This window comes from Pelecanus crispus, chromosome 5 (genome assembly GCF_030463565.1).
Source record: "Pelecanus crispus isolate bPelCri1 chromosome 5, bPelCri1.pri, whole genome shotgun sequence".
NCBI classification, from domain to species: domain Eukaryota; kingdom Metazoa; phylum Chordata; class Aves; order Pelecaniformes; family Pelecanidae; genus Pelecanus; species Pelecanus crispus.
Genome location: NC_134647.1, coordinates 76,947,340 through 76,974,538, shown reverse-complemented (window position 1 = coordinate 76,974,538; position 27,199 = coordinate 76,947,340). Strand labels below are relative to the sequence as shown.

The 27,199-nt window shown below is 44.9% G+C and overlaps 1 protein-coding gene across 1 annotated transcript in view; it reads left to right on the top strand.

Moving 5' to 3' along the window:
* The first annotated feature begins 480 nt into the window (after positions 1 to 480).
* SYDE2 (synapse defective Rho GTPase homolog 2) overlaps positions 481 to 27,199 on the top strand; it is a 29,555-nt gene continuing 2,836 nt past the window's right edge. The window contains exons 1-6 of the mRNA XM_075711325.1: positions 481 to 589; positions 4,953 to 5,690; positions 15,239 to 16,335; positions 18,871 to 18,997; positions 23,476 to 23,657; positions 24,545 to 24,776. Coding sequence (XP_075567440.1) covers positions 481 to 589; positions 4,953 to 5,690; positions 15,239 to 16,335; positions 18,871 to 18,997; positions 23,476 to 23,657; positions 24,545 to 24,776 — 2,485 coding nt within the window. The remainder of the gene's footprint in view (positions 590 to 4,952; positions 5,691 to 15,238; positions 16,336 to 18,870; positions 18,998 to 23,475; positions 23,658 to 24,544; positions 24,777 to 27,199) is intronic.

The following is a 27,199-nucleotide window of genomic DNA, read 5'->3' as shown; positions in this document are numbered from 1 at the left end:
CGAGCTGCAGGGGGAAGCCTCGGGGCGCAGCCGAGGGCGCGGACGGGCCGCCTGTGCCCAGCGCCCCGGAGCCCGGGAGGCGGGCTGGGCCCCGCCCGCCACAGCCCCCGAGCCCGGGCCGGCGGCGGCGGGCACAGGCGGTCGGTCCCGCTCGCCCCGCACCGCGGGGCCGGGGCCGGGGCCGGGGCCGGGCCGGCGGCGGCCCCGGTGGGGAGCGGCGGGCGCGGCCCCTCGGGCGGGGCGCCGTGCGCGCATGCGCAGCGCGGGGCGGCCTCTCACCCCGCTCAGCTATGCCAAGTATGTGCGCGGCGGAGCCGGGGCCGGGCCCGCGGAGCCAGGCCGCCATGGGGCAGCGCGGCCCAGGGCTGCCGCCGCCGCCGCCACCGCCGCCGCGCAGGGGGGCCGCCGCCGGCTCCCGCGGGCCGGGCCGCAGCGGCCGCTGAAGGCGGCGGGCAGGCAGGCAGGCAGCAGCAGGCAGGCATGGCCGAGCCGCTCCGCAGGACGCTCTCCAAGCTGCGGGGCAGGAGGTCCCAGCGAGGGGCGGCGGCGGGCGCCGGGCACCGCCACAGCGGGGTCTGCGCCCCGCAGGGTGAGTCGGTGCCTGCCGGCGGGGAGGGCCGGGCCGGGGCTGGGCCGCCGGGCCCCCGCCTGCCCGCGGCCGCCCCTTCCACCTGCCGGGCGCGGCGGCGGGAGGCGGGCTCCCCGCGGGGCGAGGGCTCCCGTGGGCGCCGGGGCCGCGCCGCGCCCGCTCCGCCGGGGGAGCCGCGGGTGGGGGCCGGGGGTGGGCGCCGGGGCCGGGGCCGGGGCTGAGCTTTCCCCGTCGGAGCGGCTTTGGCGTGCCCCGGCAGCGGCTCCGCTCCCCGAGGATAACTTCTTATTCCCCGTAGAGGTGGGAGAGAAAGCTCCGCGAGTCAGCGGAACGGCGCTTTGGGGGGGGGGGAGGGGGGAAAAAATTGTTACCGTAAAAGCCGGTTGCAAAAACTCTCTTAAGACTCATTTTTGGAGTTCTAGAAAGCAGGCATTCTTTATTACGGCGCCCGGCGTCCGAGTTTGGCCATGTTGTTCCACGGGAGGGGGATCATTCGCTTTTCTCAAGCTCGGTATCAAAATAAGTGATCGTTTTTCCACGTTTCTGAAGGATCCGCGTTCTCTCTCGCAGCTCGCGCTTCATGTTTTCACGTAGCCGAATAAACCGGGATGGAGCAGAGTTGGTGAGCTGGAGCGAAGAGCGGCTGTCGCGGGAGCGCGGGCGGCATCGCGGCTCCGCCAGCGCCAGGCAGCTGCAGGGAGAAGGGCTCGGTGCTGGCTTATTCCTTATGGAGTGTTACAAGCCCGTCATCCATGTTTAAAAGCTAATGTTATTTTCATTGGTCGGTGCCAGCTTATATAAACTGTAAGTAAACGAAAACAGAGCCCTAAAACCGACCGGGCTTCAGATGGAGCTGCCGGTATGCCGTGAAACTAAATAAGTTATTTACTCGCGTTTGGAAAAGTTTCTGTATTTTTTCCAGATCTAGCGTAACCTTCAAATTCGTTGTGAGCAGAGATCAGGCGCTTCAGCAAATCTAAATTTAGGTCTTGAATCAATCCTCAACAGCAGCATCCTTGCATCTGTAATTGCTCTTCTTCTTGGGAATAATAATTCCTCGTTAAAACAAGAGGTTCTTGAGTTTAGACCACTACTTTATGTGAATCCCCGCGTGTTTTCTTATCATATGACTGTCAGTCTTTGGCTTTTGTTTGCTGCTTGTTTGGGTTTTGGTTTGGTTTGTTTTTTTAAAGGTGCTCTTGAAGGCTTACAAATCAATTTTTAGTCTTGCTGTTGTTCCATTTAAATACAGAATTATTATATTTTATAGTTTAACTAGGAAACTTACTGAAAGAAAATGTGTTCAAATAGCTGCTGTTAAAACCAGAAGAACTATGACTTGTTGTGATCCATATATGGAGAGGCTGGAGAAAGCTGTTCCTCTCTTCATTACAATCTGAAAAGCAGAGCGCAGGATCACGTTGAAATATTTTCTATGCCAACATAATAGGCAGAATATAAATTTTGACCTCAGTTGAGCTGAAACATTGAGGCTCTGGTTCTGAGAATACACGTGTTGTTGCCATAATATTTTAACTTTAAATAGGGATTTATTTAATTTTTTGTCAATGGAGTGGAAGGTGAAGGGAGCACCTGACTTTTTTTTTTTTTTAATGCAACACCATATTGAAGCCTTTTGGGAAGGAACCATTGTCTTGTTCTGTGTTTGTGTGGAGGCCTAATGAGTGAAGGTTTAATATATATTTTAATATATTAAATATATGAGAGTACTAATAGAGAGTAGGCAGTGTTCTTCTGAGTGAACCTTTGCTCTGGGACAAAAAGTATGTGCCTGACCTGTAGATCTCTGAAAGCTTTGTATTTACTTAAATTTGGCTTGTTACTATAACAGCTAACGACATTTAAAACTTGCCATGTTGCATTGAACCAGTGGCTGTGCAGATACTTGCATCTGAAACAGTTTGTTACTAAAATAAACACAGGCACCAGGGCTTTCAGGATCGGGGCCAAATGCGAATAAAGGGGAAGCAGCGCTTGCAAATACTGCTATCAATTACAAAAACTGCAGCTGGAAGATGTAAGCGTATCGTTCGGATGAGATTCGGCAAACATTTACAGTCATGGCAGCGTGTCGGCTAACTCGGAGACGGCGAAGGGGCAGGCGGCGTGTGTCCGCAAGCTGCAGGGTTGTGGGAGTGCGCTGGAGGTGCTCGATTATTAACGTTTCTGCAGTAAGCTTTTGCAGAAGGTTTGCTGTTGGGATACCCGGATGGATGTCGAAAAGAACGTTGAGTTTGCTCCGTGCGTTTGCTGCTGCTGGGAGCGAAGGGCAGCTGACGCCAGATGTGACACCGGGTGTATATTTAGGCGCGCTGTACTTAGGAGCCCGCTGTTTTGGGAATTGTAGGCTGTCTTAACCAGTGCGGGAGGGCCTGCGTTTCTACAGTGAAGCAGGAAGGAGCAGATATTTTTGTTGGTGGAAATACAGCTCTCGGATGCTCCGTCTATTTATGCCGCTGGAGCAGGGACCGCTCCTTGGCTGTCCGTGCAGAAGTGGAGGGCTTTGAGGTCGTCATCACGGCCGGAGGACGCCCGCCCAAGAAGTCCCCGAAGCGAAACGACCTTCTTGGAAACGTAGGCGTAGCCCCGTGCCCGCTGCAGATTAGTTCCCCATCCATTTAGTTAGTTCTTACTTGAAATAGTAGTGAAATTGTGTAAAGGGGAACCTTTACAATGGCGGGCTTACATTTCCAGGCTACAGGTGGGGGAAGGAATACGGGCGCTGCCAAATCACTGAAACTTTGCCAGAGATCTGCGTCCTCAGCCCTGGTTTCACATTTTCCTCACATTCTCTTAATTGACCGACTTAGGCCCCAGTGTAGCAAAGCACTTCAATGGAGGTGCACACAGGCTTCAAAATGAGCATGGTTAATTTTGTTAATTCTTCAAATTACAAACAGTATTCATAGCTAAAAAACTATACCTCACTTTTTAAAAAAAAAAAAATCACCAAATGATGAATCTTTCATCAAACAAAATGGTGGTGTTTCAGATCTTGTCAAGGATCTCTTCTGTCATTAATGTACAAACCTAAAGAGAGGGTTGAAGGGAAGGTGTTCAAGTGGCAGGTTTTTGTCCTGTCTCCCTGTCTGCAGTGAACTTAGCTGGATTTACAGAGCTGCTCCTTGAGTCCTCCAGAGAGGTGTCTGTATTTTAGCATCCGTTACTGGTGTGTAAATAATTTTTTTTTGCTGAGAATAATGTTCAAGCAGTATCAAGTAGCTGCACCCATCAGGAATTTCCAATTGCAGAGGGCTCCGCATGAAAACAAGTTGTCTGGTTTATGAGAACCCAGTGATCCCCACGCAGCTGTAGTGGCTGAGCAAACCCTGTCCGGGTTGTCCTCCTCCGCAGAGGAGCGTGAGGGTTATCTGCCCTCCGTTCCCTGTTTTTAATTTGGATGTATTTGCAGCTTTTCTTACAGCCCTAGCGAAGGGGCGGGTGCTTGCTCGGGGGTGAGGGGCTCGCTCCTTTCGTGGTCCCACGTCTCCGGAGGGGATGCGTTGCTGCGGTGCCCTGCAGCGTGCCGGGGGTCCGGCACTGCTGCCGACTGGGCTGCTTGGACACGCGCTGACGAGGGGCTCAAGTGCAGGTGGCTTTTTTGATGCATAATTGAACGCTTGGCCATTGCTTTAGAGGAATTGTGTCAAGGTTTTGGAGCAGTCAGTGGAATTTGTTTAGGTGTTGCATGAAATTTTTGTTGTGTAACAGGGTATTTAAAAAACTTTTCTACATTTCTTCTTCCTCCTTCCTTCCTTTTGTGATGGTGTGTTTCGGTTTATTCCCCACAAATCAGGGGATGCTTCTGTCTTAATTGTAGGATGAAGCTGGTAAGTATGGTCCTTTCTGGAAGTTTTTTGTGCAAGACATATCCTCACCTTTATTTTCTATCTAAATCTAGAAGTGAATCTGTGGGTTTTTTGTAGCCATTTAAGTTATACATTACAGTAAAACCAGGGGCTATTTCTTCATTGGCATAAGTAAACTGTGGAAATACTACATAGCAACTTTCCAAACCAATTGTATGTGAACTTAGCCGAATGAAAAGCAGCCATTTCTGTCTAACTATGCGTGACCTTTCAGCAGGGCTATCTCACTGCCATTTCTGTAAATTACATGGTGTTAAAAGTACAGCCAAAAAAGCCTGACTCTTTATTATGTGCACATTCTGCTTTGACAGGCTGAAATCTGATTTTATGATCACATCAACTTACCTTTTGTTCTTTCGGATGAAGTCTAATGCAAATGTCATACGATGGCATATGTGCTCATCTGTCAAAAGGAAAACAATGTTCTAAACATTTGTCTTTCCTTCTCTTTTTGCCTTTCTTCCTGGGAACAGATTTCATAGAAAATGTTTACATAGCTTCGAGAAGCAGGAAGGAGCCCAAGTTCCCCCAGGCCAGCGAGGTCCCCGAGCACAGGCCGCAGGCGAACAGCATTACTGTTTCTAAGAAACGCAGCTGGCTGCAGCAGAGCACGCACCGACCTCCTCCTCCTCCTCTTCTGGAAGAAGAATACACCTGTAAGGAAACGCAGGGGGCTGTTATCCCGGTACCCAAATCTCCCATCCTGCTGCCTGAACCTGCTGTGCCGCGGGCTCCTTCCACGTCACCGGTGGGGCGGGAGCGCCCCGTGCGAAGCTGTGCTCCTGCGGGTGCCCTGCCAAGCACCACCAGCCCTGCCGCGCCGAGGACCGCTGCTTTGGACTTCGGTGAGGATAACGATGCAGATGATGAAGGAGAAATATGGTACAACCCGATCCCTGAAGATGATGAGCCCGACTTGCCGAGGGTCCGCCCTTCTGCTGTGAATAGCCCTGTTGCTGTGGTCTCCCCCGCGGTTCGGTACAAACCCCTCCCTGGGGGTGACTTGGGGATGGCCATGGGTCCACATGAGGGTCTCCCACGCTCCATGGAGAGCGCAGGGGACAGCGGGATGGCTCAGCCCAGCGAAACGAGTCAGGCCGATGCCGTGCATCCTGGGGAGCACGTGCAGCAGCACCGGCAGAGGTTTGTCTGCAAGGCTCCCAGTATGCCAGCAGTAGAAGACAATCCCGCCTTTAAGTACCCGTCAACAGGTAAGAGGGGTCAGGAACATAGAATCATAGAATCGTTTGGGTTGGAAAAGACCTTTAAGATCATCAAGTCCAACCATTGACCTAGTACCGCCAAGCCCACCACTAAACCATGTCCCTAAGCACCACAGCTACGCGTCTTTTAAATACCTCCAGGGATGGGGACTCAACCGCTTCCCTGGGCAGCCTGTTCCAATGCTTGACAACCCTTTTGGTGAAGAAATTTTTCCTAATATCCAACCTAAACCTCCCCTGGCACAACTTGAGGCCATTTCCTCTCGTCCTATCACTTGTTACTTGGGAGAAGAGACCCACCCCTGCCTCGCTACACCCTCCTGTCAGGTAGTTGTAGGGAGCGATAAGGTCTCCCCTCAGCCTCCTTTTCTGCAGGCTAAACAACCCCAGTCCCCTCAGCTGTTCCTCAAAGGACATAACATAAAAGTGTTATGTCCTCGATTTTCTTTTAGTGGAACAATAAACCCTTCTTATATGTCTCCCTTCTCTTTCTCCTCCTCTTATCTTTCTCAAGCAAATTTCTGGTGGAAATGCGTGTCAAGTTCATGAAAAATGACTCAGATTGTGAGACTGATGTCTACTAAACATAGAGCTGCACGGTGGTTTCTCAGTCAGTTTGTTCATGGCATGTCCAGGTGCGGTTGTCCTCTGTGCTCTTCGGCCCCCACCTCGCTGAAGACAAAGGTTTGACAGAGCGAGCTCGCTGAAGCCTGGTAATGCTGGGTTTCCTTTGTTAGCCGGTGTCTAACCCTGGCCTTGGATTCCAGCCTCAAAGCTACTTAATGTCTGCAGAGGTTTCTTTAACTTGCTGTCTGGGACTTTTTTAATAAAGACTTTTTGGAAGACCATATAAATGCTATTCATCACGTTGCTTTCTGTAATTGCTGTCTTGTTGACTGTCTCAGGCTAATCTAATAGACTGGAGAGGAGTGGTTTTTACTTTCAGAAGCCAGCCTCTTTGTTCCTTGTTATCTTTGGCTGAGTGTTTGATAGACTCATTTCCATAATTCCATTAGTGTGTGAATTCAGCATCTTATTAAAGGTTTTTCCCAGTCTATTAAAAAAAAAACAAACAAAACCCAAACAAAAATAAAACCACACCAAACAAAAGTAGGCAGAAACCCTCCCTGCCCCAGCCCTTTCCAAAAAGTATTATTTTTAATTGCTGATGTGTCTTACATTATCTTGACCTTAACTCTAGTATCCTGTTGAGAGTTAGAAACTTAGCGTAAAGTTCAGGAGACAGAGAATTCCAGGTTCCCCTCTTTGGAGAAAGTTCACGCTTTCTTTGCACTGACATTTAAGAGCCTGTATTTCTGCCCAGCTCAGCAGAGAGGACCTGAAACACCGGCATCGGAGCCCAGGTGTGCGTTGCCCTCCGGAGGAGACCCCAATCCGGGTTGCCCCTGCCCAGCCTTGCCATCCCGGCAGGCTTCTGTCCCTTGGTGCCCGGAGCCGCTGTGCCTGGATTCCCAGTGCGGAGATTGCTTCTGGGAACGGGGCTTGTTTTCAAAGGCACCAAAGCAACAGCTGTAAACAGCGGAACTAAAAACAGCCGGTCTTCTGGGAGCGCACATTTTGTTCTTTTTTGTGGAAATGCTGCAGATACAAGCGTATTTTTAGTTGCAAAGTGTGTTAAAGTTATCGGGCATTTATTTAGCAATAGCTCACTTTATAGCTGCTTTAAATACTTAGACCAGTTATATTTGCTTGCAAGATAGATGAAATATCACATTTCTTAGGTAGATTTTTGTCATTGTTGGAGCTCTAGGTGCTTTGGAGAGGTCAGTAAGCATGGTTATTTAGGAAAGCCGTGTGTGCATCCTGCAAACTGTTTGACCCACATTTAGGCGGTTAATCTCTCAATATTTAGGTGACTATTTCTTTTTTAAAAAAATAAATCCCTTTATGTAAGAAGAAAAAAGTCAAAATTGTTTTCATACTGAAGAAACATTTATTTCTGCAAGCAGATTTGCCCAGTTGAAGTGTCTCGTGAAACCAGGATAGAAGTGTTATAAATTTCCCCTGATTGGTTTGTTATGCATTGAGTTAATTAAGGTTCTTTTAAATGCATCTCTCCTTTTGCATGTATTGAATAGTGATCACATTGACTAGATTATTTGATGATGAAGTGGATCCCTGCTGCTCAGTAATTGGCTTTATTATGGAGAAGTGGCTTAGTTCTTCTTTTTAATCCAGTTAAGGTATCTACAGTTATTTTCAGTCAAATTTAAAATGACAGCTCATCCATACAAAATTACTGCATGAAGGGCAACACGGCCAATTTAACTTTATTTGTGTTAGGACCTTATTTGAATTACACGACTGCTATGAAATAGATGTCTGTATTCGTAGAGAGCTGGGTACATTAAGCAGTAACTCCTGACAAATAAGCAATTACTGCTTTGGAGAAAAGTCTGCTTACCTTTCTTATTGATATGATTTTATATATGTCAGTATTGGTTAGCACTAGAGTCTAAAGTATTAGATTTTGAGAAGTATAGACAGAATAAAGTGGGGCACTATAAAAGCTGACAAAATATATAGTTGTTCATTTTGCCATTTGCTGTTTTCTTCTTTGGATAATGGAATCAATTTTACCTTTAAAACTTTAAACATTGCTGCTTTATTTGGATTTTCAACTCTGTGGAGACAAAATGGTCATGGATTTTTTTTCTTTTTGTTATTTTTTTGGGACAGTCTCCATTAGACAGATTAAGGAAAAGTAAATGATAGAATTCAGTTATCGGAAGTCTTTCCAAACACAGCAGCAAATAGGTATTTCCTGTAAGTTATCAATAAAATGGATTGTAGTTGTGGAGGTGCTAATTTGTTCCATAGTCTTAATTTACACCGTTAGTTCCTGGTGTTGATCTGGTTACTTTCTACAGTAAATGCCATTTACGTTAATAGGATTTGTCAGGTAATTCCTTAGTGAATAATTCCAGCCACGCTGGCTTTTAAAAAGCAACTGATTATAAATAAGGCACCCCTGTAGCAGAGCTCGGGAAAATAATTCATGTATTTTGTTTATAACAAGTACACAAAAGGTAAGAATAACAAGATAACTGGCTTCCAAGTTAGTAATGTAGAAACATAGCGCCAGCTTGCGCTCTTAGGTCTGTGGGAGAAGAGTTTAAGTTGAAAGGACCCTGGATATTGTTTTTAATTTGATGTCTCCTTGTGCAGGCAAAATGGTTATGATTGGAAAATAGGAATATTTTTTGTTATAAATGCAATATGAAAAATTATATATATAGGTTTTTGCATATATAAATGTTAAAGTAAATTTTCTTTGCAACTGTTTAGGATTGAACTCTATAACTGCATGTTTTTGTAGATGTGTTTGTCACCTGCAAAATGTTGAAGAAAACTGCCCCTTTATAATGTTGGCTCCTGCAATAGATTTACATTGTGGAGCTCTGAATAGTGCCTTCTGAAGAATTTGTAATATTTTTGCTTTTGGGGAGGATTACTGTTGGGGTTAGTGTCCACCCAGGCAGTGGAGTCATCTCTCATGTGTCTGCATCTCAGAGACATCCTGGTAGGGCTTGCGCATTGTAGGGTGCCAGGATCCGGACTCTGCTTTTGCTACTGAAAATGTACGTGTGTTAGCTGTCTGGATGGAAAATCCTGGTAGGAATCGCTGTAAACAGATTTCTTTTCAATGTTGCAGGAAGTGAAGGTTGATACCGTATTCCCACTTAACCCCCATACACGCTAGCTGGAGCTTGGCTTAAATCACCTTAAAAGTACAGTGCTCTTTCTCCTCTTAGACAGTGTGACCACTACCCTGGTTTCCAAACACATCTTTTGGGGCCAATGCAGGCAAATATTTTGCATGCTTAGACATTGCAAATAAGCTTCCAGCAGTATACATCAAGTATATTGGGCAGCAAATCCTATCTACCGATTTCCTTCCACATGTTGCAAATACTATTTGCTTAATTGTTCTTTTTTTTTTTTTTTTTCCCAGATGGAAGATGCTTTGTGATTTAGATGTTTTCCGAGTACAAGGAGCTTTGGTTTCATGAAGCAGAAAAGCATTCATGTGAAATACTTGTGTAATGTTTGAGATACCAAAATGGTTTGGTACGTGGTAGAAAGGGCCTTCTGCTCCTTCGTTCTCCTGCAGAGCTGAAGCCAATTTGTTGGTGGGCTTTTGGGGAGTTTGTGCGCACGCTTTTGAAGGTCGAGGGCTTATTCGTGCATGTGTCTTTGATCCGTGGGATGACGATCCCATAAAGACCTGCTGGCAAAAGAGGCAAAAGGACGTAGCGGCTGTGGAGCGGAAGCAGTTCGTTTAAAATAGCTATTGCCTTTTTCAGCTTCTGATTCGCACCGAGTAAGTGTTTAAATCCTCTGACTGGGGAAACGGGGGCAAAGCTGCCTTCCATGCCGTGAAAGACGGAGTGAGGGGAGGAAATCTCGGTGAGAGCAGCCCAAAGGGACAGGGCTTGGCGTCGGCCGCGGTGCTGCCGCTCGCGTCTTGGTGCGACGCCAGCGTCTGAATAGAGCCGGCGGTGGTTTACGTGCATCGCAGGGTCATCAATGTTTAAAATATCTGCAACGAACTCGTGCTTGTTTGTAGATACTGAACTCTTTGAGTCTGGTCAGAGATCTGAAGTGCCGTTGCATGTGCCTTTTCCTCTCTCTAATGCGGTACGGCTGTCGAGGATGCTCTGAGGATTGCCGCGGTGATGAAGAGCAGGCAGTGGTCGGCCCCTTCACCCCTCGGTGTACGTGCAGCCTCGGGAGGTTACTCCGTGATCGCTTCCCATTTTAATTAATGGGCTAAAGCAATTAATTTTACATCTTGTGCTCCCATAAAGGTGATGCCTGGGTTGATATGTTTGTCACAGGTTAATTAATGTCAGCGTGCATAGTATTTGAAGAAAACAAACTACTGTTACAGAGTTCTTAAGAGATTTTTTTGGTGGTGGTTTTTTTTTTTTTAACCCTGTTACCAATTTCTCCATTCCTTGACTCTGAACCATTATGTGGAATGGAAGTCAGAGGCTACATTGGTAAAAACAGTAATTTTTATAGGGGTAAAAAAAGACTTTTTTTTTTTTTTTAGAGGTTAAGAGGAGATTTTTCCATTTATTTAGGTAATTAAGATGTTACATAGAAGTAATTCCATTCTATCCCAATTTTTAAAAGGTCTTTTTAGGTTTTTTTAAGGATTTTTTTTTTTTCCCCCCAGTTGCTGATGTGGATAGAGGTGATGCTTTCCTTATATTTTAATTGAAGTTGTTTGAATTTCTATAGCATGAGTTCTTCTCTTAATGGCACTTGCAGTTCTACTCTGAAGTTTTCTATCGGACCAGGTCTGGAACTGTCTGAGGATGAAAAAGCGTAATGGGCCTGCGCCTGAGTAAGTTCACAGCCTCTGAGATCAGCAGAGCTGTCCCGTTTCTGTCAGCTGAGGATCCAGATCAGTATTTCTTGTGGCATCTAGCACAGAGCAACAATAGCCCTTTTTCACTCGCCCATCATTTGCTACAAGAACAATTTTGTGATATTTTGGCTTTTCTGTTTTGACTTGCTGTTTTTTCATTTTTAATGTATTTTCCCAATAAGTCATTGGGTTGATTTAAAAATAATAAAAGGAAAAGAATGAAAAATCTAGGCAGAAGGGAGACTTTGGTTTTGAAAGTTATCACCCCTCAGTGTAAGCTGTATTTTTTTTTTTCCTCTTTAAAATGAAATGGCTTAGAGTTTCAACAGTACTGTCATTATTCTAGAGATATGCTTTCAGTGTTAGATGTAGTGTACTTATTAAGTATGTCGGAAGAATGGTAGGAAAAATTAAATTACCTATCAGCTTTAATTTGGTCAGAACTCAGCATTGCCATTAGCTATGAGAGTGGCCATTTGATACTTCAATAGCTTGCTGTAATAAGGAACTGGTAGTTTTCTGACTTATTCACCTCAACTTGTCGTCCCAAAAATAAATTACAGGTTTTCTGATGAACGTCAAAATAACTCAGAAACCCTACCTTAAGCGATGAGGAATGTTACGTATAGAATAAGGTAATCAAATAAGCCTGTAAAACAGCATGCGCTGCTGGCAGTCGGTATGACTGATATATGTGCCCAAGCACATGTAAACAGTGTTAAGCAGGGTCAGACAAGCATTTTTACGATGCTAAATCATTGCCTATGTCTGGCAGGGGCTGCGTTGTAAGTGCTTAAGATAGTTTTGAGTCCTCTCTTGCCTTGGGGCAGCGTTGCGTAGGCGTGCGGTCTGTCCGCAGCCCCTTGCTCGACCGAGGGGACGGTGGCGATCGCCCCGTGGACAGCTGGCCGGGTGGGGTGGGAGAGGGGGGTCTGGGTTTGTGGAGCACTGTATTCCCGTGGGCTGTTCGCGTCTCTCCAGTTGCATCTTTTTGGTCATGAAAAGGCTTTATCCTTTCAGGCAGCTGTATCGCTGAGCAATAAAAGGCGGCTTTACTAGTCAAGCTGAACAAATAGCTGATGGAAGCAGCCACTTAGGATGTCAAGTCACTTTGACTTGGATTGTGTTGTCCTTCAGAAGCTTTTTTTTTTTTTTTTTCCTTTTTTGTCTTACTCATACTGCTAAAGCTTCTGGCAAGCATAAGTATATCATAGAACAGCCCAGGTTGGAAAGAACCTCGAAAGATCATCTGGTCCACCCTTTGGTGGGAAAGGGAGCCTGGATGAGGCTACCTAGCACCCTGTCCAGTTCCATCTTGAAAACCTCCAGTGATGGGGACTCTACCATGTCCCTGGGGAGGTTGTTCCAGTCATTGATTGTTCTCACTGTAAAAAAGAAATAAATGTTTTATATATATACACATATATGGTCAGCTGCATCACATCAAACTGATCATCCCCTTGCTGCCTTGGTAGTCGTTTATGCAACAGGTGCCTCTTATGTTTCATCTCCTCCTCCCATCCTTCTGTAAGGGTATTTTTAAAGTTTAACCTGTCAGATGGGATGTGTGGTGGCAGAGTGAGTGGGGACAGGGGCAGTCAGGAGCCTGTGTGCAGCCCAGCCGTGTAACTTGGTAAAAGGAGCGAGGTGCAGCTCAGTTCCTCTGGCGCCCTCGAGAGAAAGCTCTATCAGGTGGGTAGGCTGGGAAGTGAAGTGTTACCGGACTGCGCTACAACTCCCTTTGCAGCTTGTTCAGAGCTGTGTCATGTACGCTCTTTAAAATTGCATGCATACCTCAGCATATTGCTGACTTTAGTGGAACAACATGTGGCTCGATGCTGATGGGAATACCATCCTGCATAATACTCCACTGTTAACGTTTCTTCCAGCCACATACTTCATTTTAACTGTTTGGTGCTGAATGCAGCAGAAGTTGGACACATAAAAGTCAGAGTGTTAGATTGACTCTTCAGTTTTAATGAGCTGGGGGGAGGTTTAATTTGCTGGCCTGCTTTTCCAAGCCTGTGCCAGAGACTTTTGACAGAAAGGGAAGATTAATGTTAGCGGGCTGAAGTATGGCACTGATTGCTATAGAGCGCTCCAGGCCAGCCCACCAGTGGGACCGTGCTGTGATTTGCAGTACAAGGGAAGGCTTTGTCCGCTTTTATCAAACACCACATTTCTAACTAGCTGCTTGCCAGAAAAGCACAGCAGGAGTGCTAGAAATAGCCCTTCCCCTGCGAGGGAACTACTTCCATGAGACGCAGGGCTAAATGAATTTTCCTCTGTTGCTCTGGAAAACAGATTCTATGCGTTATTCTTCATAACTGAGGCTTCTTTTATAAAGATACTCTTTTAAGCAACTATCTGCAAAAATTATTGAAGTCAAACTTCTGTTGGGACTAGAACTAGTCTTTGTAGGGTTTTTTTGGGGGGGGAAACCCAAAACCACAACAAATCACTTCGGTCAAAGACCAGATTGCCTAATTTAGCTGTTTAAGCTAAGTGAAGTATAAAAAGTAAGTTATACTTAAATGGTGAAAATTAATTTGGATGAACGGGGGACTTGTAAAAATCACTAGCTGTATGGTAATCTGGACTTGAAGTGATTAGTTTAGAATTAAAGCAGTAAGCCTTTGAGAAATCTGTAAGAGAAACCTTTGTAAAGTATGATTTGCTGAGTATCTCGTGAAAACAACGCTTCTTTCTTTCTTTTTATATGCTGTAAATAGACTGACCCTTTCCCTGGTTAGCAAGGGGGGATGACAGATGGATATAGGTGTTCGGGTCTCTGTGAGCTGCTTGGGCTAATTGCGCCTCACAGGGTCAGCATGGTGAGGGGCTCCGTAGTACCCCAGCCTGCACAGGCAAGGCTGTTGGGAGCTGCTAAAATTTGCAAAGTGATGGGTGAATGGGGTGGTTATTGCTAGCACGAACCACTGTTGGTTTCTCAAGAAATAGAAAAGTGACTCTAACTGAAAGTACTTATGTAATTTTATTATTATCTATCATTCTGTCCTCTTGCATGCTTCATTAATTCGCTTAAGTTCATTGCCTTTCCTACAGTCATTACTGCCTCATGCTGGTGAAAGTGTGAAGAGCTTGAGCTATAACTTGGTATTTGGATTTCCTCGAGCATTGGAGCATGAGGTGAACCGCAGATTCCTGACTGCAGTACTGCTTATATCTGATCATGTTCCTTAATTAGTTGTCTTTTACTGCTAAATTGAGGGAGTGTTGGGTTTTTATTTTTCCCCCCTCTTTAGCATCAGTGCCTGCTGTTACGATTTTTTATTTATTTATTTATTTATTTATTTTCCTTGAAAGGTGGGTGATTTCCCACGAGGATGTCACTTTGGAACCGCATAACTTTAAGCCCTGTCATGGGATGGTTGTGCCAGGAAAGATGGAAAGTTGCTGGCAGGAATGAGGCGGTGCAGGATGCAGCTTTTGGAAGGAATAAATCCCTGTTGTGTTCCTCCTCCTCCATCCTGCGGCGGAAAGGAGGAGCTGAGAGAAATGGAAGAAAAGATCTGAGAAACTGCCTGCGACTGCACAGGAGGGGTTTAGGGCTCTTTGGGGTAATGGAGGGACATGCACAAGAGTGTAGCCATATTCTTCATAGAGACAAGTGTCTTTCCTCTAGACCTAAGAGGAGTGGGCAACGCTGATGTGTTGGCTACGTAGCTAACTGCTCTGTAGGCAAGGGTGCCTTTGCCATATTCCAGTGTTCTCCTGTTTAAGACTGGTTTCATTGCACCTGTGCCCTAGGAATGCAGCCGTGTCTGCTTGCATGGGGGATCCAGCACAAATGGATCGAGCTGAATGCAGCGGGTGAGATAGCTCGTTTGTTTATATGGAGTTTCTGGCCCTTTCATCTCCATAAAGCAGAACAAATCTGGCTTTTGACTATGAACTGCCAGATTTGGCTGAACAAGTCGGCAGAGCACAGCTTTCTGAATGCTCACGAACATCTGACTGATGAATGAATGATGGTTGTCTGAATGAATTGCATTTATCAAGTTATGACAAATCAACATGTTTTCCCCTAGTTCAAGATTTATTTTTTCATTGCTGCGAACTGCAGTTACTGAGTGGTTTGAAAATGATTATTCCTTCTTTTTTTCTTCTAAAGGGTCTGGAGTTGTACTTGCACACAAGGCTGATGTACCCTCAACAGAGGTTTCTCCTCCAAGTCCCAGTCCTCTGAAAAAAAGCGGATCAATCAACTGGCCTTTCCCTGATAGAATTAAATCTCCCAGGACTGTGAGGAAGCTTTCCATGAAAATGAAAAAGCTGCCAGAGCTGAGCAGGAAACTGAGCGTCAAGGGAACTTCAAGCCATACTAGTTCAGATAATCCTTCCCTGCTGAAAGGTAGCTGCCGGGATACAAGCCATACAGTGTCTTTGCCGTCTTCTGGAAACTCAACCACAGCTGCCAGCAGGAATGTGATAAGCCGTTACCATCTTGACAGCAGCGTGTCGTCGCAACACACCTACAAAAAGAAAAGCTCGAGAAGCTCCAAGTCCTTCAACAAAGGTGGTTACCTCAGTGATGGCGACTCTCCCGAACTTATAACAAAATCAGGTAAACATGGGCATGAAACCAAGTGTGGGAAAGGAAAGGAGAGCCTTCCAAGTAACAGTGGTAAAACTGAGATAGATATTGATGCTTTCAGACACTATAACTTTTCTGATCAACCCAAGTGCTCTCAGTACATCTCTGGACTCATGAGCATTCACTTTTATGGTGCTGAAGACTTAAAACCACCAAGAATAGACTCAAAAGATGTCTTTTGTGCAATACAGGTTGACTCGGTAAACAAAGCAAGAACAGCCCTGCTTACATGTAGAACGACATTTCTAGATATGGACCACACGTTCAACATAGAAATTGAAAACGCTCAGCACTTAAAGCTGGTGGTGTTCAGCTGGGAACCCACTCCGCGGAAAAATCGGGTGTGTTGTCATGGTACCGTGGCTCTTCCCACTCTCTTCCGAGTGACAAAGACACATCAGCTGGCTGTCAAACTGGAACCGAGGGGGCTTATTTACGTCAAGCTGTCGCTCATGGAGCAGTGGGAGAACTCTCTTGATGGTCTCGATGCAGATCGGGAGCCTGTGATGTTCGGGGTAGATGCTCGAAAAGTTGTAGAGAAGGAAAATGCAGGCTTGATGGTGCCACTTTTGATGCAGAAATGCATTCTGGAGATTGAAAAGAGAGGCTGTCAGGTACCGTGCATATTTTAATCTGTTTTGTTGGTATTTCTGTGTTGGGATAGCTGTTGTTGCAGAGTGTGAGCAGTGAGTGGGAAAGGGGAAATTAAAAAAACCTTTACATGTCACTTTTTTTGCTTTGCTGCTCCTGTTGTTGGGTGAACACTAGTCATTGTAATGTGGGAAGAATAACAGGACTGTGCGAAATCAACGCTTCCAACTTGGCCTTTGTAGAGGAGATGCTTGCTCGCAGGAGATGCTCACGGTAGTGCTTCAGGACTGGGGGTGGTTAAATGAACCTGCAGCCCCCAGCATGTAGTCACACTCAAAAAGCAGAGCTGAGATGAGAACTTGAAAATGCCCGGTTCCTGAGACGCAGATCACTCCCTAAGGACATACTGTATTTAAATGCAAAAATGAGAATAATGTCCCCTCCTGCCTGAAACCGAGGCATTGTGTGCAGTGAAACAAAGGCGATGAGTACAGGTCTTTTGACAAAACTTTACTTACATGTGTGCAGTCTCAAGCCAACATGCCAAAGGCTCGTCTCTGCCATCACTTTGTGCACGGCATTAAGATGAGGAGGGGACCCTGAGGGGCTGAATTAGTTGTTTCCCCATGCTACTGCTCCTTGCCTTTCTTCAGGTTGTTTTCAAAATTAGGATGGGAGATGAATGCTGTAAGGCAGCAGTGCCCAGTGTCTTCTCTTCATCCTGATACAGTTTATCGGTTGATGGAACCTAATGGGCAAAAATATGTATGAGAAACGAGGTATAGAAATGAATCCCCAGTTATGGATGCTAGACAAGAAGACTGTTAGGAAGGAAGATGCAGAGTCCTAAGGACAGGTGTCCCCCTTGGCAATTAATTTGAAACTGGTGGGAGGACTCTTGTGTGCTGTTCCACAGCATGTGGGAGCCCTCAGTTTCTTTTATACCTGTTCTTGCTCAGGTGAAATTGAGAAGTAATCACACCTACCACTGTTACTGTTTTAAATTGCTGACAGGTTGGATGTAGTTCCAGGTGTTATGAGGTTATTCTGCTATTTATAACCTAGGTCATAAAATATAGACAGAAATGGTATTTCTATTTAATTACTCTGCTGGAAGTCAGCTGCTTAACAACTGTGTGATTCTTGCTGTGAATGCTTCTCCTAATATTACGCAAATCAGTGGAAAAGAGAAGTTTTATTCTTTCCAATGTATGTGTCCCATGGTTTCAGCATTTTATTTTGGGCTTATTAGCACCTAGTCATGCAAATGATATTGGGTAATCAAGGCAATGCTGGTAATGAAGCGATTGGGATCTGAATTGTCTGAATGCACCTTGTGCTTTTGAGCATGAAATCTGATTTGTATATTTGCACAGGGAGGACCAAAAATGCAAAATATATACTGTTAACTTCTTGTTTTAACCACGTGCTTGTCTGACATTTTTGACTTTCCTATAGACTGCAGACTGCTGTCAGAGTGTGTCACCCCCACCTGAGTTTCAGACGTGGTATTAGACAACTTTAGAGTTTAAAAGACATTGTCTTGGGCAAATATTAGATCATACTCAGTCTTGGGAAAGAGGGAGTACAAATTCCACTGGGTAACTTTCCATTTATTTAAACAGGTATTAATATATGGCCAGGCAAATACTCTTCTTTGCAAACCTGGATTTGCATGTTCTAAGTCAGTACAGTCTAAGGGGGGTCTTGGGGGTTTTTTGTCTTTTGAGTCCATGGTAATTTTGGACTAGGTATTTACTGCTCAGTGTACCTGCCTATAAAGTTCATTAAAATAAAGTAAAATTAATATATTTAAGATTTAGTTCCTTAATATCATAGGAGTGCTTTGTGTAAATGAAAACTAAATAATGATAAAATGCAAAATTTGAGTGCATGAAAGCACATGACTGAATTAGTAGCTTGGTCCAAGGGTGGTGTGGGTTTCATTTCTATCATCTTGAGCATGTTAGATAACCCCTGCTTTGCATAGAACTTTTAATATAATTTGAAACATGTGCAAGCTGGCATCTTGTCATCTTTAAAGCAGCATCTTATAGATAGGATAATGAAGCATCCATAACTCTTTTGAATCCCTGGTATCAAATGTAATTTAAATTTTCTTTACTATCTAGCTGATTCTGTATTTCGTTGTTTCCTAAGTTTGCATTAAAGCGAAGCACTAAATGATTCCAATTTACAAGTCATGTTCTGTCAATAAAACGCTGCTCAGCGTGTTCAGCGTTATGGAAAATGTTAGTGGTGTTAGCTCACCGCGTAACAGTCGCAACTCTCTCTCTTGCGTAGTGTTTGATAACACGGACATTATCGTTTGATAACACGGACATTATCGTTTGATAACACGGACATTATCGTTTGATAACACGGACATTATCATTTGGTGTTAACAGCTTGTGCTGTTTGAGTTTCCTTCAAGTTTGTTTCCAAACAGTTGCCTGAAGGTGTTTGCCGCGCTTTCCGGATGAAACAAAGCACGATGTCATTTATTAGTCCCCTCTGCAGGAACATAACTGATGCGAGGACGTTGTTTTTGCTCCTAGGTGGTCGGCCTGTATCGGTTGTGTGGCTCAGCAGCGGTTAAGAAGGAGCTTCGAGAGGCGTTTGAGAGGGACAGCAAGGCTGTTACCCTCTGTGAAAGCCAGTACCCAGATATTAATGTCATAACAGGTAATACATTCGCTTGCTTTTCTTTTAATATAGAGTTGTGCCATGTTCCTAACATCCCTTCTACAAGGTGAAGTTGTGCTCTGAACTAGTTTGCTGTCGTCTAACAAGCTGTTAACTGCTGCTTTGTATTGCCAAAGGTTGGGTGGGGAGGAGTGCGGTGGCCTTGGGGATGTGTAAATCATAGAATCGTTTAGGTTGGAAAAGACCTTGAAGATCATTCAGTCCAACCATTAACCTACACTACCAAGTCTACTCCAAGCCAATCAAGGGTAGACTAGACTAAACCATGTCCCCAAGTGCCACATCTACCCGTTTTTTGAACACTTCCAGGGATGGGGACTCCACCACCTCTCTGGGCAGCCAAGCAGCAGTGATTTGGAGGGAGGAGGACGTGGAAAGAGCCGCTTTCAGTAGCTGCTTTACCACTTCCAGGGGGAGGTGGAAGTCTGAAGGGAGCCGAGGTCCCCAGAGCAGCTACCTCTGCTGTTGGTTTGTATTGGAGCGGATCTGGAAAGACTGGGTTGCGATCCGACACGTGCACTGTGCTGGGTGCACTTCCAGCCATGATCCAAGGGCCATCTCGGATCGACCCATTGTCCTCCCTTTGTGTTGGAGATCGCGGGATTTTTGGAAACAGATTTCCCATCCTCTTGTGCAGGCTAGTTAGAGCTGCAGGAAAGCGCCTTCCTTTGATCATATGCTTCTTTTAAGATGTAACTAAATAGCAGCTTTCTCCTGCTCGCCGGAGTGGCCCTTGCTTGCTGTCAGGCAGCAAGCTCCTGGCAAAGGTGGGAAGGGCTGGGAGTACAGGAGCAGGAGGTCGTAGGAAGCCTCTCTGCATCCGCGTCGGATCTTTGCGTGAGTGCGTACGCAGGAGTTGCGCTGCACTACTGAAGCAAGTTTTTGATTTTTTTTTTTTGTTTGCTTAAAAGTGGAATGGTTTTATAACTATTGATACTTGTTATGTAAACCAAAGTTGATCTAATTTCAGGCATCACCGAGTAAACCGATTGCTCTAGGAAATTAGGCAGGATGGGATGTGCCCTTTATAAAGAGGGGGAGTAGGGTAAAAGTAAATAGTATAAAAGATCTTTGAAACTGGATAATTTTCTTCTCTTTACAAATAAATTAATGAGAACAAGTGGTGGTAATTTCTAAGAGCAGATTGTTCCATAAAATTATTGAAGACCTGTTTTCTTCCCAGTTTTGTGAATCAGCTCAGAAAAGGGGGGAAAAAAACCCCTCTGTTGCCTTCTGCCAAACAGCAGAAACTGCCTGATACTGACTTGTAAGCAGACAAATGGAAAACTGCTATTTGGTGAATGTAAACTTTTGGCTAATGGAAAACTTTGGTTGGTTGGTTGTTTTTTTGGTTGTTTTTTTTTTTTTTACTTTTGCAATAATAAAAATGGCATTGCACTCCCATGCTACAAGTAATCGTTACAATAAAAGAATATTTGCAGAAACAGTTCAGGGGCATCATGGGAAAGGGTGTAGGAACTTAAGTCTCATCCATATACAAAAGAACCTGCAACATTTCATAAGCATTTTGATTTTCCCGAGTACACTGTACACTCAGAACCAACCAGAACTGGCTGAAGCCAAAGTCTGAGCTGCGGGAGAACTTGCTACTGATGCAAAGCCCTGGAAGGGCAGCGGCACAGTCTGACTGATCTTTCCATCACGAGTTTATGGTGCGGTGGTTAAATAGAAAAGTGTACTTCAATTTTTTGATATGTGTTACTGCAAACCTCATTGGTGATGGTGAATTTTTGGTGCCTGTGTGGGTCCTGCTGGACTCTTGGTCCTTTTTTGGTTTGTACTACTGAAGGATAAGTTTTTGCATCCAGAATTTGTATTCTAAGAATGAAAAGACTACATCCTTGGGGTCCGTCTTATGGAAAGACTGCTGGGTATGCTCTTGTGTGTGTTATATTGCAAGAGCTGACTTACATGCTGCTTTCCTTACAAGGAAAAAATAGTTTTAAGAAATTACATTTTAAAAAAAAAAAATTTCTTTCCCCTGGTTCCCTGCAGAGTTGTGTTGAAAGGACTGAACTGAGTGCAGGGGTCCTGTGTGAGTCGGGGGGAGCGGGGAGGGAAGGGGAGTTTGCACCCATAGCAGCCGCTGGCTAAACTGCAGCCCGCGCTCTAATTAATTGTAAACAGCGTGGTCTGGGCTGAAATGGGAACCTGCCATTTTTGCTGACAGACCCGAGGCACCCACCGTGCTTAGTGCTAGGAATAAAAGAGCCCACAAAACCTCTCTCGCATATGCGTAGGGAGCTGGGTTCAGGAGGAATGTTTCCCCTGATGTCTTACTGCTGGATTTGCAGCGCTGAGGCTGATGCACATGATTCATACTTTTATAAGCCAAAACATGTGTTCCATAAAATATGAATCCTCAGCATAAATCCTGGCTCATTTGGAGAGAAGTGCTGCCTTGTGTCCTTTTTGAAATTTGAGTAGCGCTGCTTTTCCAAAAGATTAAAAAGACATTTTTTTTGACAGCTCTCCAAAGACTAAAGAATGAACATTTAATGATACTAGGTGAGAAATGCGCTTGGGCTTGGCACAGGCTTACACACAACTAAGTGTGCTTGTGGCCCAAACCGAAGGGTGCAGCTGTTTTTTGGGACTGACCAGCAGTCGTGTTGCTGCCCCATGTCTGCCCGCGTCCACGTGAATTCGTATCTGCATAAAGCATGCAATACTGTTAACAGTTCACTGGGTCAGAAAAATGAGGAATTATTGAAGTGGATGGCAATTTCTGCTCGCTGTCTAAATTTGTTGTGTGTGGTTGTGTCAAGGGGAATGTGCTAGTGGGCTGGCAGCAGCAGAAAGCATAAATTCATGGAAAAAAAATAACAGCAGCCTCTTAACAGGGCTAATTTAGCTGAGTGAATAGCAAAAGGGTTTAGACAGGTCAAGGGGCATTCATGGCTCCCAAACTATCCTGTTATTCAGGGTTAAACAGGAGAAAGTCCTTTGGCAGGTGGTAGTCCTATGACTCTGGATGCTATTACAGGATTTCCTACTAAATGATTATTAATAGACGGTTGTGAGTGTTTCAGCAGCATAAGCTCATTTGATTATGATATACCACTTCCTACTGTAAGCTGATTATGATTTCAGCCTCCCCCTCAAAAAAAAAAAGCACAGCTGAAACAAAGATCCTGATAAAAGCATCTCTTGCTAGTGTTTTGCTTTCAGAAAAAGGAAAACATCCCAAACCATGATGTACAGCACCAGCTTCTGCCACATTCATCTTAGAAATATTGTAAGCAGCTAATCCACGCATGGAATGTGGGCCTCTCAAATGTGGGGAAGAAGAGAAATTTTCTGGGGAGGGGGGAAATATGAGTAAGTTATTCAACAAAAACTAGCCACTTAAGTGGTGCAGTAAAAAAAAAAGCGGCATATTCTTTGTAAAACAGACAAACAAGAAACCCCAAACCGCTGGAGGGAATATGTTTTCAGGAAAATATGTGGATGGTTGTTTGCTTTTTTTTTTTTTTTAAATATTCCTGATGGGAGGTTCCCATCTGAAGCAGAGGGCGAGCTGTTAGGTGCTGTGGGGTGGTCTGCAGAGACTGAAGCTTTGCCTGGCTGCCCCATGCTGACGCTGCGGAGGGAGATGCTCTGGCAGCTCCAGGGGGTGATGCTGCTTCAGTTAGCGCTGCTCGTGCAACATGCCTTGAAGAGCTGCTAGGTGCAGTATTCTTCTTAAAATAAAAATATTTATGTGGGTAGAAGCCAACTTTTACTTGCATTCTGCATGTGAACGTGGCTATGAAGAGGAAAATGTTACCTTTCGTTCCCTGTGTTTTTTTAGAAATGACCTCATAACAAAGCCCGCTGCTATACAGTTTGCAGCTGGGTTATAAAGATTGAGTTTATAAAAACTGTTGCTTTGTTAAATAGCATGGTGTGGTGCTATTAGCTGATGGGCCTGGCCTTGGCCAGTGGTGGATCCGTCTTGGAGCCGGCTGGCATCGGCTCTGTTGGACATAGGGAAGCTTCCAGCAGCTTCTCACAGAAGCCACCCCTGTAGCACCCCCCGCTACCAAAACCTGAACCACGCGAACCCAGTACAACACTGAACAGAAAAATTAATTGCCAGTCGTATATAAAGGAGGAGGTGTCATCAGGCTGTGAGGACTTTGGTGTTCGCAGTAGCTCCTGTCCTTGGACAGGAGGTGGACTGCGAAGAGCCCTTTCCTTGGCTCTCCCTCACCCTAATCAGGAGAACCCCAGGCAGAGCTGCTCCTGGGGTGCCTGCATGCACCCCTCTTCTCTGGATGTGGTGCACCTTCCTCCCCTGGTTTCAGTCCTTAGTTGGCCACAAGCCACCTTGCATGGGCTTGGAGAAGCTGTCAGAACTGCGAGGACAGGGGTGCTGGTGCTCCTGACCTCCCAAAAACTCGGGAAAGTGAATCTGCTTATGAAAGGCAGCTGTTCTTGTGTCTCTTGTGAAGGTGTCCTAAAGGATTACCTGCGAGAGCTGCCCTCTCCCCTGATAACCAAGCAGCTCTACGAAGCAGTGTTGGATGCCATGGTGAAAAATCCTTTGAAAATGACGGCAAGCGGTTGCGAAAATGACCCGAGTGACTCTGAGCACACAGCAGCCCTCCTGGATTGCCTGCCAGATGTTGAGAAGGTGAGCCGTGTTAGCAGGTTCAAGTAAATTACATGCTTCAGAAAATAAAGGAACATTTTCACACTGGATATAAAATGTGTCAAAATATGTACACCTGTTTCCTGACTTAATGGTCCACTTGGATTTTTGATGCTCTGCGTCTTTGAAAATACTTCCACGCTGTGATTAATTGGAGGGTCTGCGTTGCTGGATTTATTCTACTTTGCATTTTATATTGTCTCTATAAAACTGAATGAAAAGCTGTGATCGCTACTTTTACATTGTTAGATGGGAGGTTATTCCTGTGTGGTGTCCTGCTCCGTTTCTGTGGAGTTCTTTGGTCTGTATGGCGTAATTATGTGGGCAAATGCTTTTCTCTTTCCTAAGCATATGCAATTAAGCTTTAGCTTCCCATACTGCGCGGTGTAATAGTGCTGTGCACTGTTACCTGCCAAATTCACCTCTGTAGAAAACCACAGTTAGCCTGTGGGAGAGAGTGAGCGAGTAGCCTGCACAGGACCTGCAAGTTACCTGGAAGCTTGTTCCGATGCTGAGGTTGTGCTGAGGGTTTCTTTATTTTCTAATGTACCTGGATCATCTGTACTGCTTCTGCAGCTCCTCTCTCCTCCCTGATGCATCTTTTCCACTGTGAGAAAACCCAGCCATGTAAAACTGAGATCAGGTGAGAAACAAGCTGAATTTTACCAGAAAGTCTGTCTTGACTAGTCTGCTCTGTGCTGGTCTAACACAGCTTTTCTAATTCAGCCCTTAGGTGTTCCATTGATGGACGTTGGTAGAAAAACCATAGCTATCAACCTTGATCTTGTCCCTCTAGAGCGGCGGCGTTAGGATGTCAGCACCACCTTCGTCTAGCCTTTCGGTTCCTGAGCAGTATTTTGTTCTTTTAGGCTACCCTGAAGATGCTGTTGGATCACCTGAAACTGGTGGCCTCTTACCACGAAGTAAACAAGATGACGTGCCAGAATTTAGCTGTGTGTTTTGGGCCCGTGTTACTGAGCCAGAGACAGGAGACCACCAACCATAACAACAGAGTATTCACAGACTCGGAAGAGCTTGCTAGTGCCCTGGACTTCAAAAAACACATAGAGGTTCTTCACTATTTACTCCAGCTGTGGCCAGGTACTGTTTCACGAATCCGATCAAGGGAAAATGTCAAACCGTTGCTATATGTTTTTACTGTGTGAGAGTGAACGTTAATTCACAGGATGACTGAGCAGCATCAGAATTCTTAAAACACGAGGTACTATGGCATCACCTATTAATCTAAAGAAATCATGACAATTTTATAATCTACTCTTTATATTTGGTCACTTTGTTTAATGGGAAGTTTGTTGTTTTAATTGCTTTCTTACCAGATGGCAGAGTTTGAGTATAATGTAAGAAGCGGTGAAGAATGCTTTATGTGAGTAAAGACACTAGAAAAAACAAACCCATTGACAGTAAGGTTTCCAGATCGGAATTAGGGGGTTTTGGGGGTGTTTTGGGTTTGGTTTGGGGTTTTTTTTGTTGTTGTTGTTTTTTTCCTTCTTCTTTCCTGCTTTGACCATTCAGGATTATCTGTGTATGGAATTCATTAGTTGTTCAGTCTCTGAGATACCCGGAGGGTTACTTTATTTCTGCCCTTGTAATTTGGCAGAGTTGGGAACATCCTTACAGTAAGAGCTGTGCAACTTCTAGTTGTTTTTGCAGAGCTTTGCATAAGCAGGAATGTTTTTAAAACAAAACACAACAAAAACCCCAAACCAAACAAACAACAAAACCGAAACCAAAACACCCTAAGTACCTTTCAGCTCCCACTTCCAAACTTAAGAGGTCATATGCTTTCGCACAATTCGGGGTCAATTCTCAGTAAGAAGGGAGGTGAAATTCTGATCTTCCTAATAAACTACCAAAGTAGACGTGAAGGTCGCTATTTCTGCTAAGATCTGCCTTTCAAATGGGAAATGATTACACAGTGTTCGCGTTTCCCCTGGTATTCAGAGAGGCACAAGCCAGTGGAAATAGTCAGGATGACATCTGGAGCCCTGGGCTTCAGCCTGCGGTGAATTCCTGTGCCTTGCTGCTGAACCCGCAGCCTTCCCTTGCGCAAGCACTGCCTGAAGTCAGGAGCGGACAAAGGTGAAGCTTTTCAGTTAAACAGGGAGAGTTTGAGGGTAATACTGTGAAACAACTTAACTTTGGATCTGACGGATTTAGGTTTGTTTTCAGATGGTCTTTGGCCAAGCGGTTGCTGAAAGCTACCTAACTGTGCAGAAGATGGGTCCGTTGTGCTGCGCTGTAGTATCTCCCTTTTTCACAGTGGTTTGGCTAACGGTGTGGAGAACTGTTCTGTTTGGTAACCTGCATAATTTAATATCCACTTCTCATATTTGAGCAGTGTAAACCCTTTAATTCTCAAGGTGAAGAGAAGATTCAGCTCATCTAAACAGCTTCTTAATTGTTCCCTTTTAGAACACAAGAATTGCTCTTGGGAAACTGCTGAATTTCTGCACCTGTTGAAACATGCAATGGAATTACAGTTAATCCAAATGAATAATATGTCTGGGTTTGTTTTTAAATTTATTTTATTTTTACTTGAAGAGGAGGAGGTCTGCTTTTTATGGGAGACTTGGGGTCACCTGGGAAATGTGGAGGGTCACGAAGGGCCTGACTTGGCAATACTGAATTACAGATGCTGTGGCTGCATTTGAGCCAGCCAGGTGGACTCTGCTGCTCTGTCTTCAGGATACAAAATGTTCCCCAATACAAAGAGTGTTTGGGAAAAGGCTTCCCGCCCTGGCCCGTCATCTCCGCCCATTGCAAACATTATAAAGAGAAATTGCCATTCCTAGCTCGGTGGTTCTTGAAGCATTTTATTTTGGAGGGCCCAGGAAGGGCTCCTGACATGTAAGCATGGGTTGGCAAAGACCTATATCTGGCAGATTCTATACAATAATTGAAAAAAAAAAAGTGTCTGGATTTGTTGTCTATTCCTAGACATGAGGTATAAATGAATGTGTGGTAGCAGAAAAAGTGCAGGATAGGCACGTGAACGTGTAGTCTTTGTCATAGTAGTTCATAATCAAACTATGTAAGAGATATGATCTTGCTGTTAATTAAAGGGATTTTATGATTACAAAAAAAGTATAGGAATCTACACTGTATTGTTATTATGCAGGTCATCTTAAACGGTCTGTGTCCTACTTAGCCAGTAATACTTGTTAAGTTTTTATCTAGAGATTTATTTTAAATTTTTAAGGTGGGGTTTTTTTTTGGGGGGGGGGGGTGTCTCTTTTGTTTTTTATTTTAATTATGGGAGAAAGAATTTTCAGGGAAGGTTTAATCCTTTCTTGGGTAGAACATGAAGTATCAGCACAAGAGAAGCAAATGCAAGAGAAGAGAGGTGGCTGTAAGCTCACTTCACCAGCGCAGCGTAATTGCCAGGTTTGTGGATGGCCCGCTCAGGTCTTTCAAGTGCTCGAACGTTTCTTGTAGTGTATCAGGTACTGATTAGTATAAAGAATATTCGGGGTCAGACAGTGATTTCTGCCATCGTGGGCTAC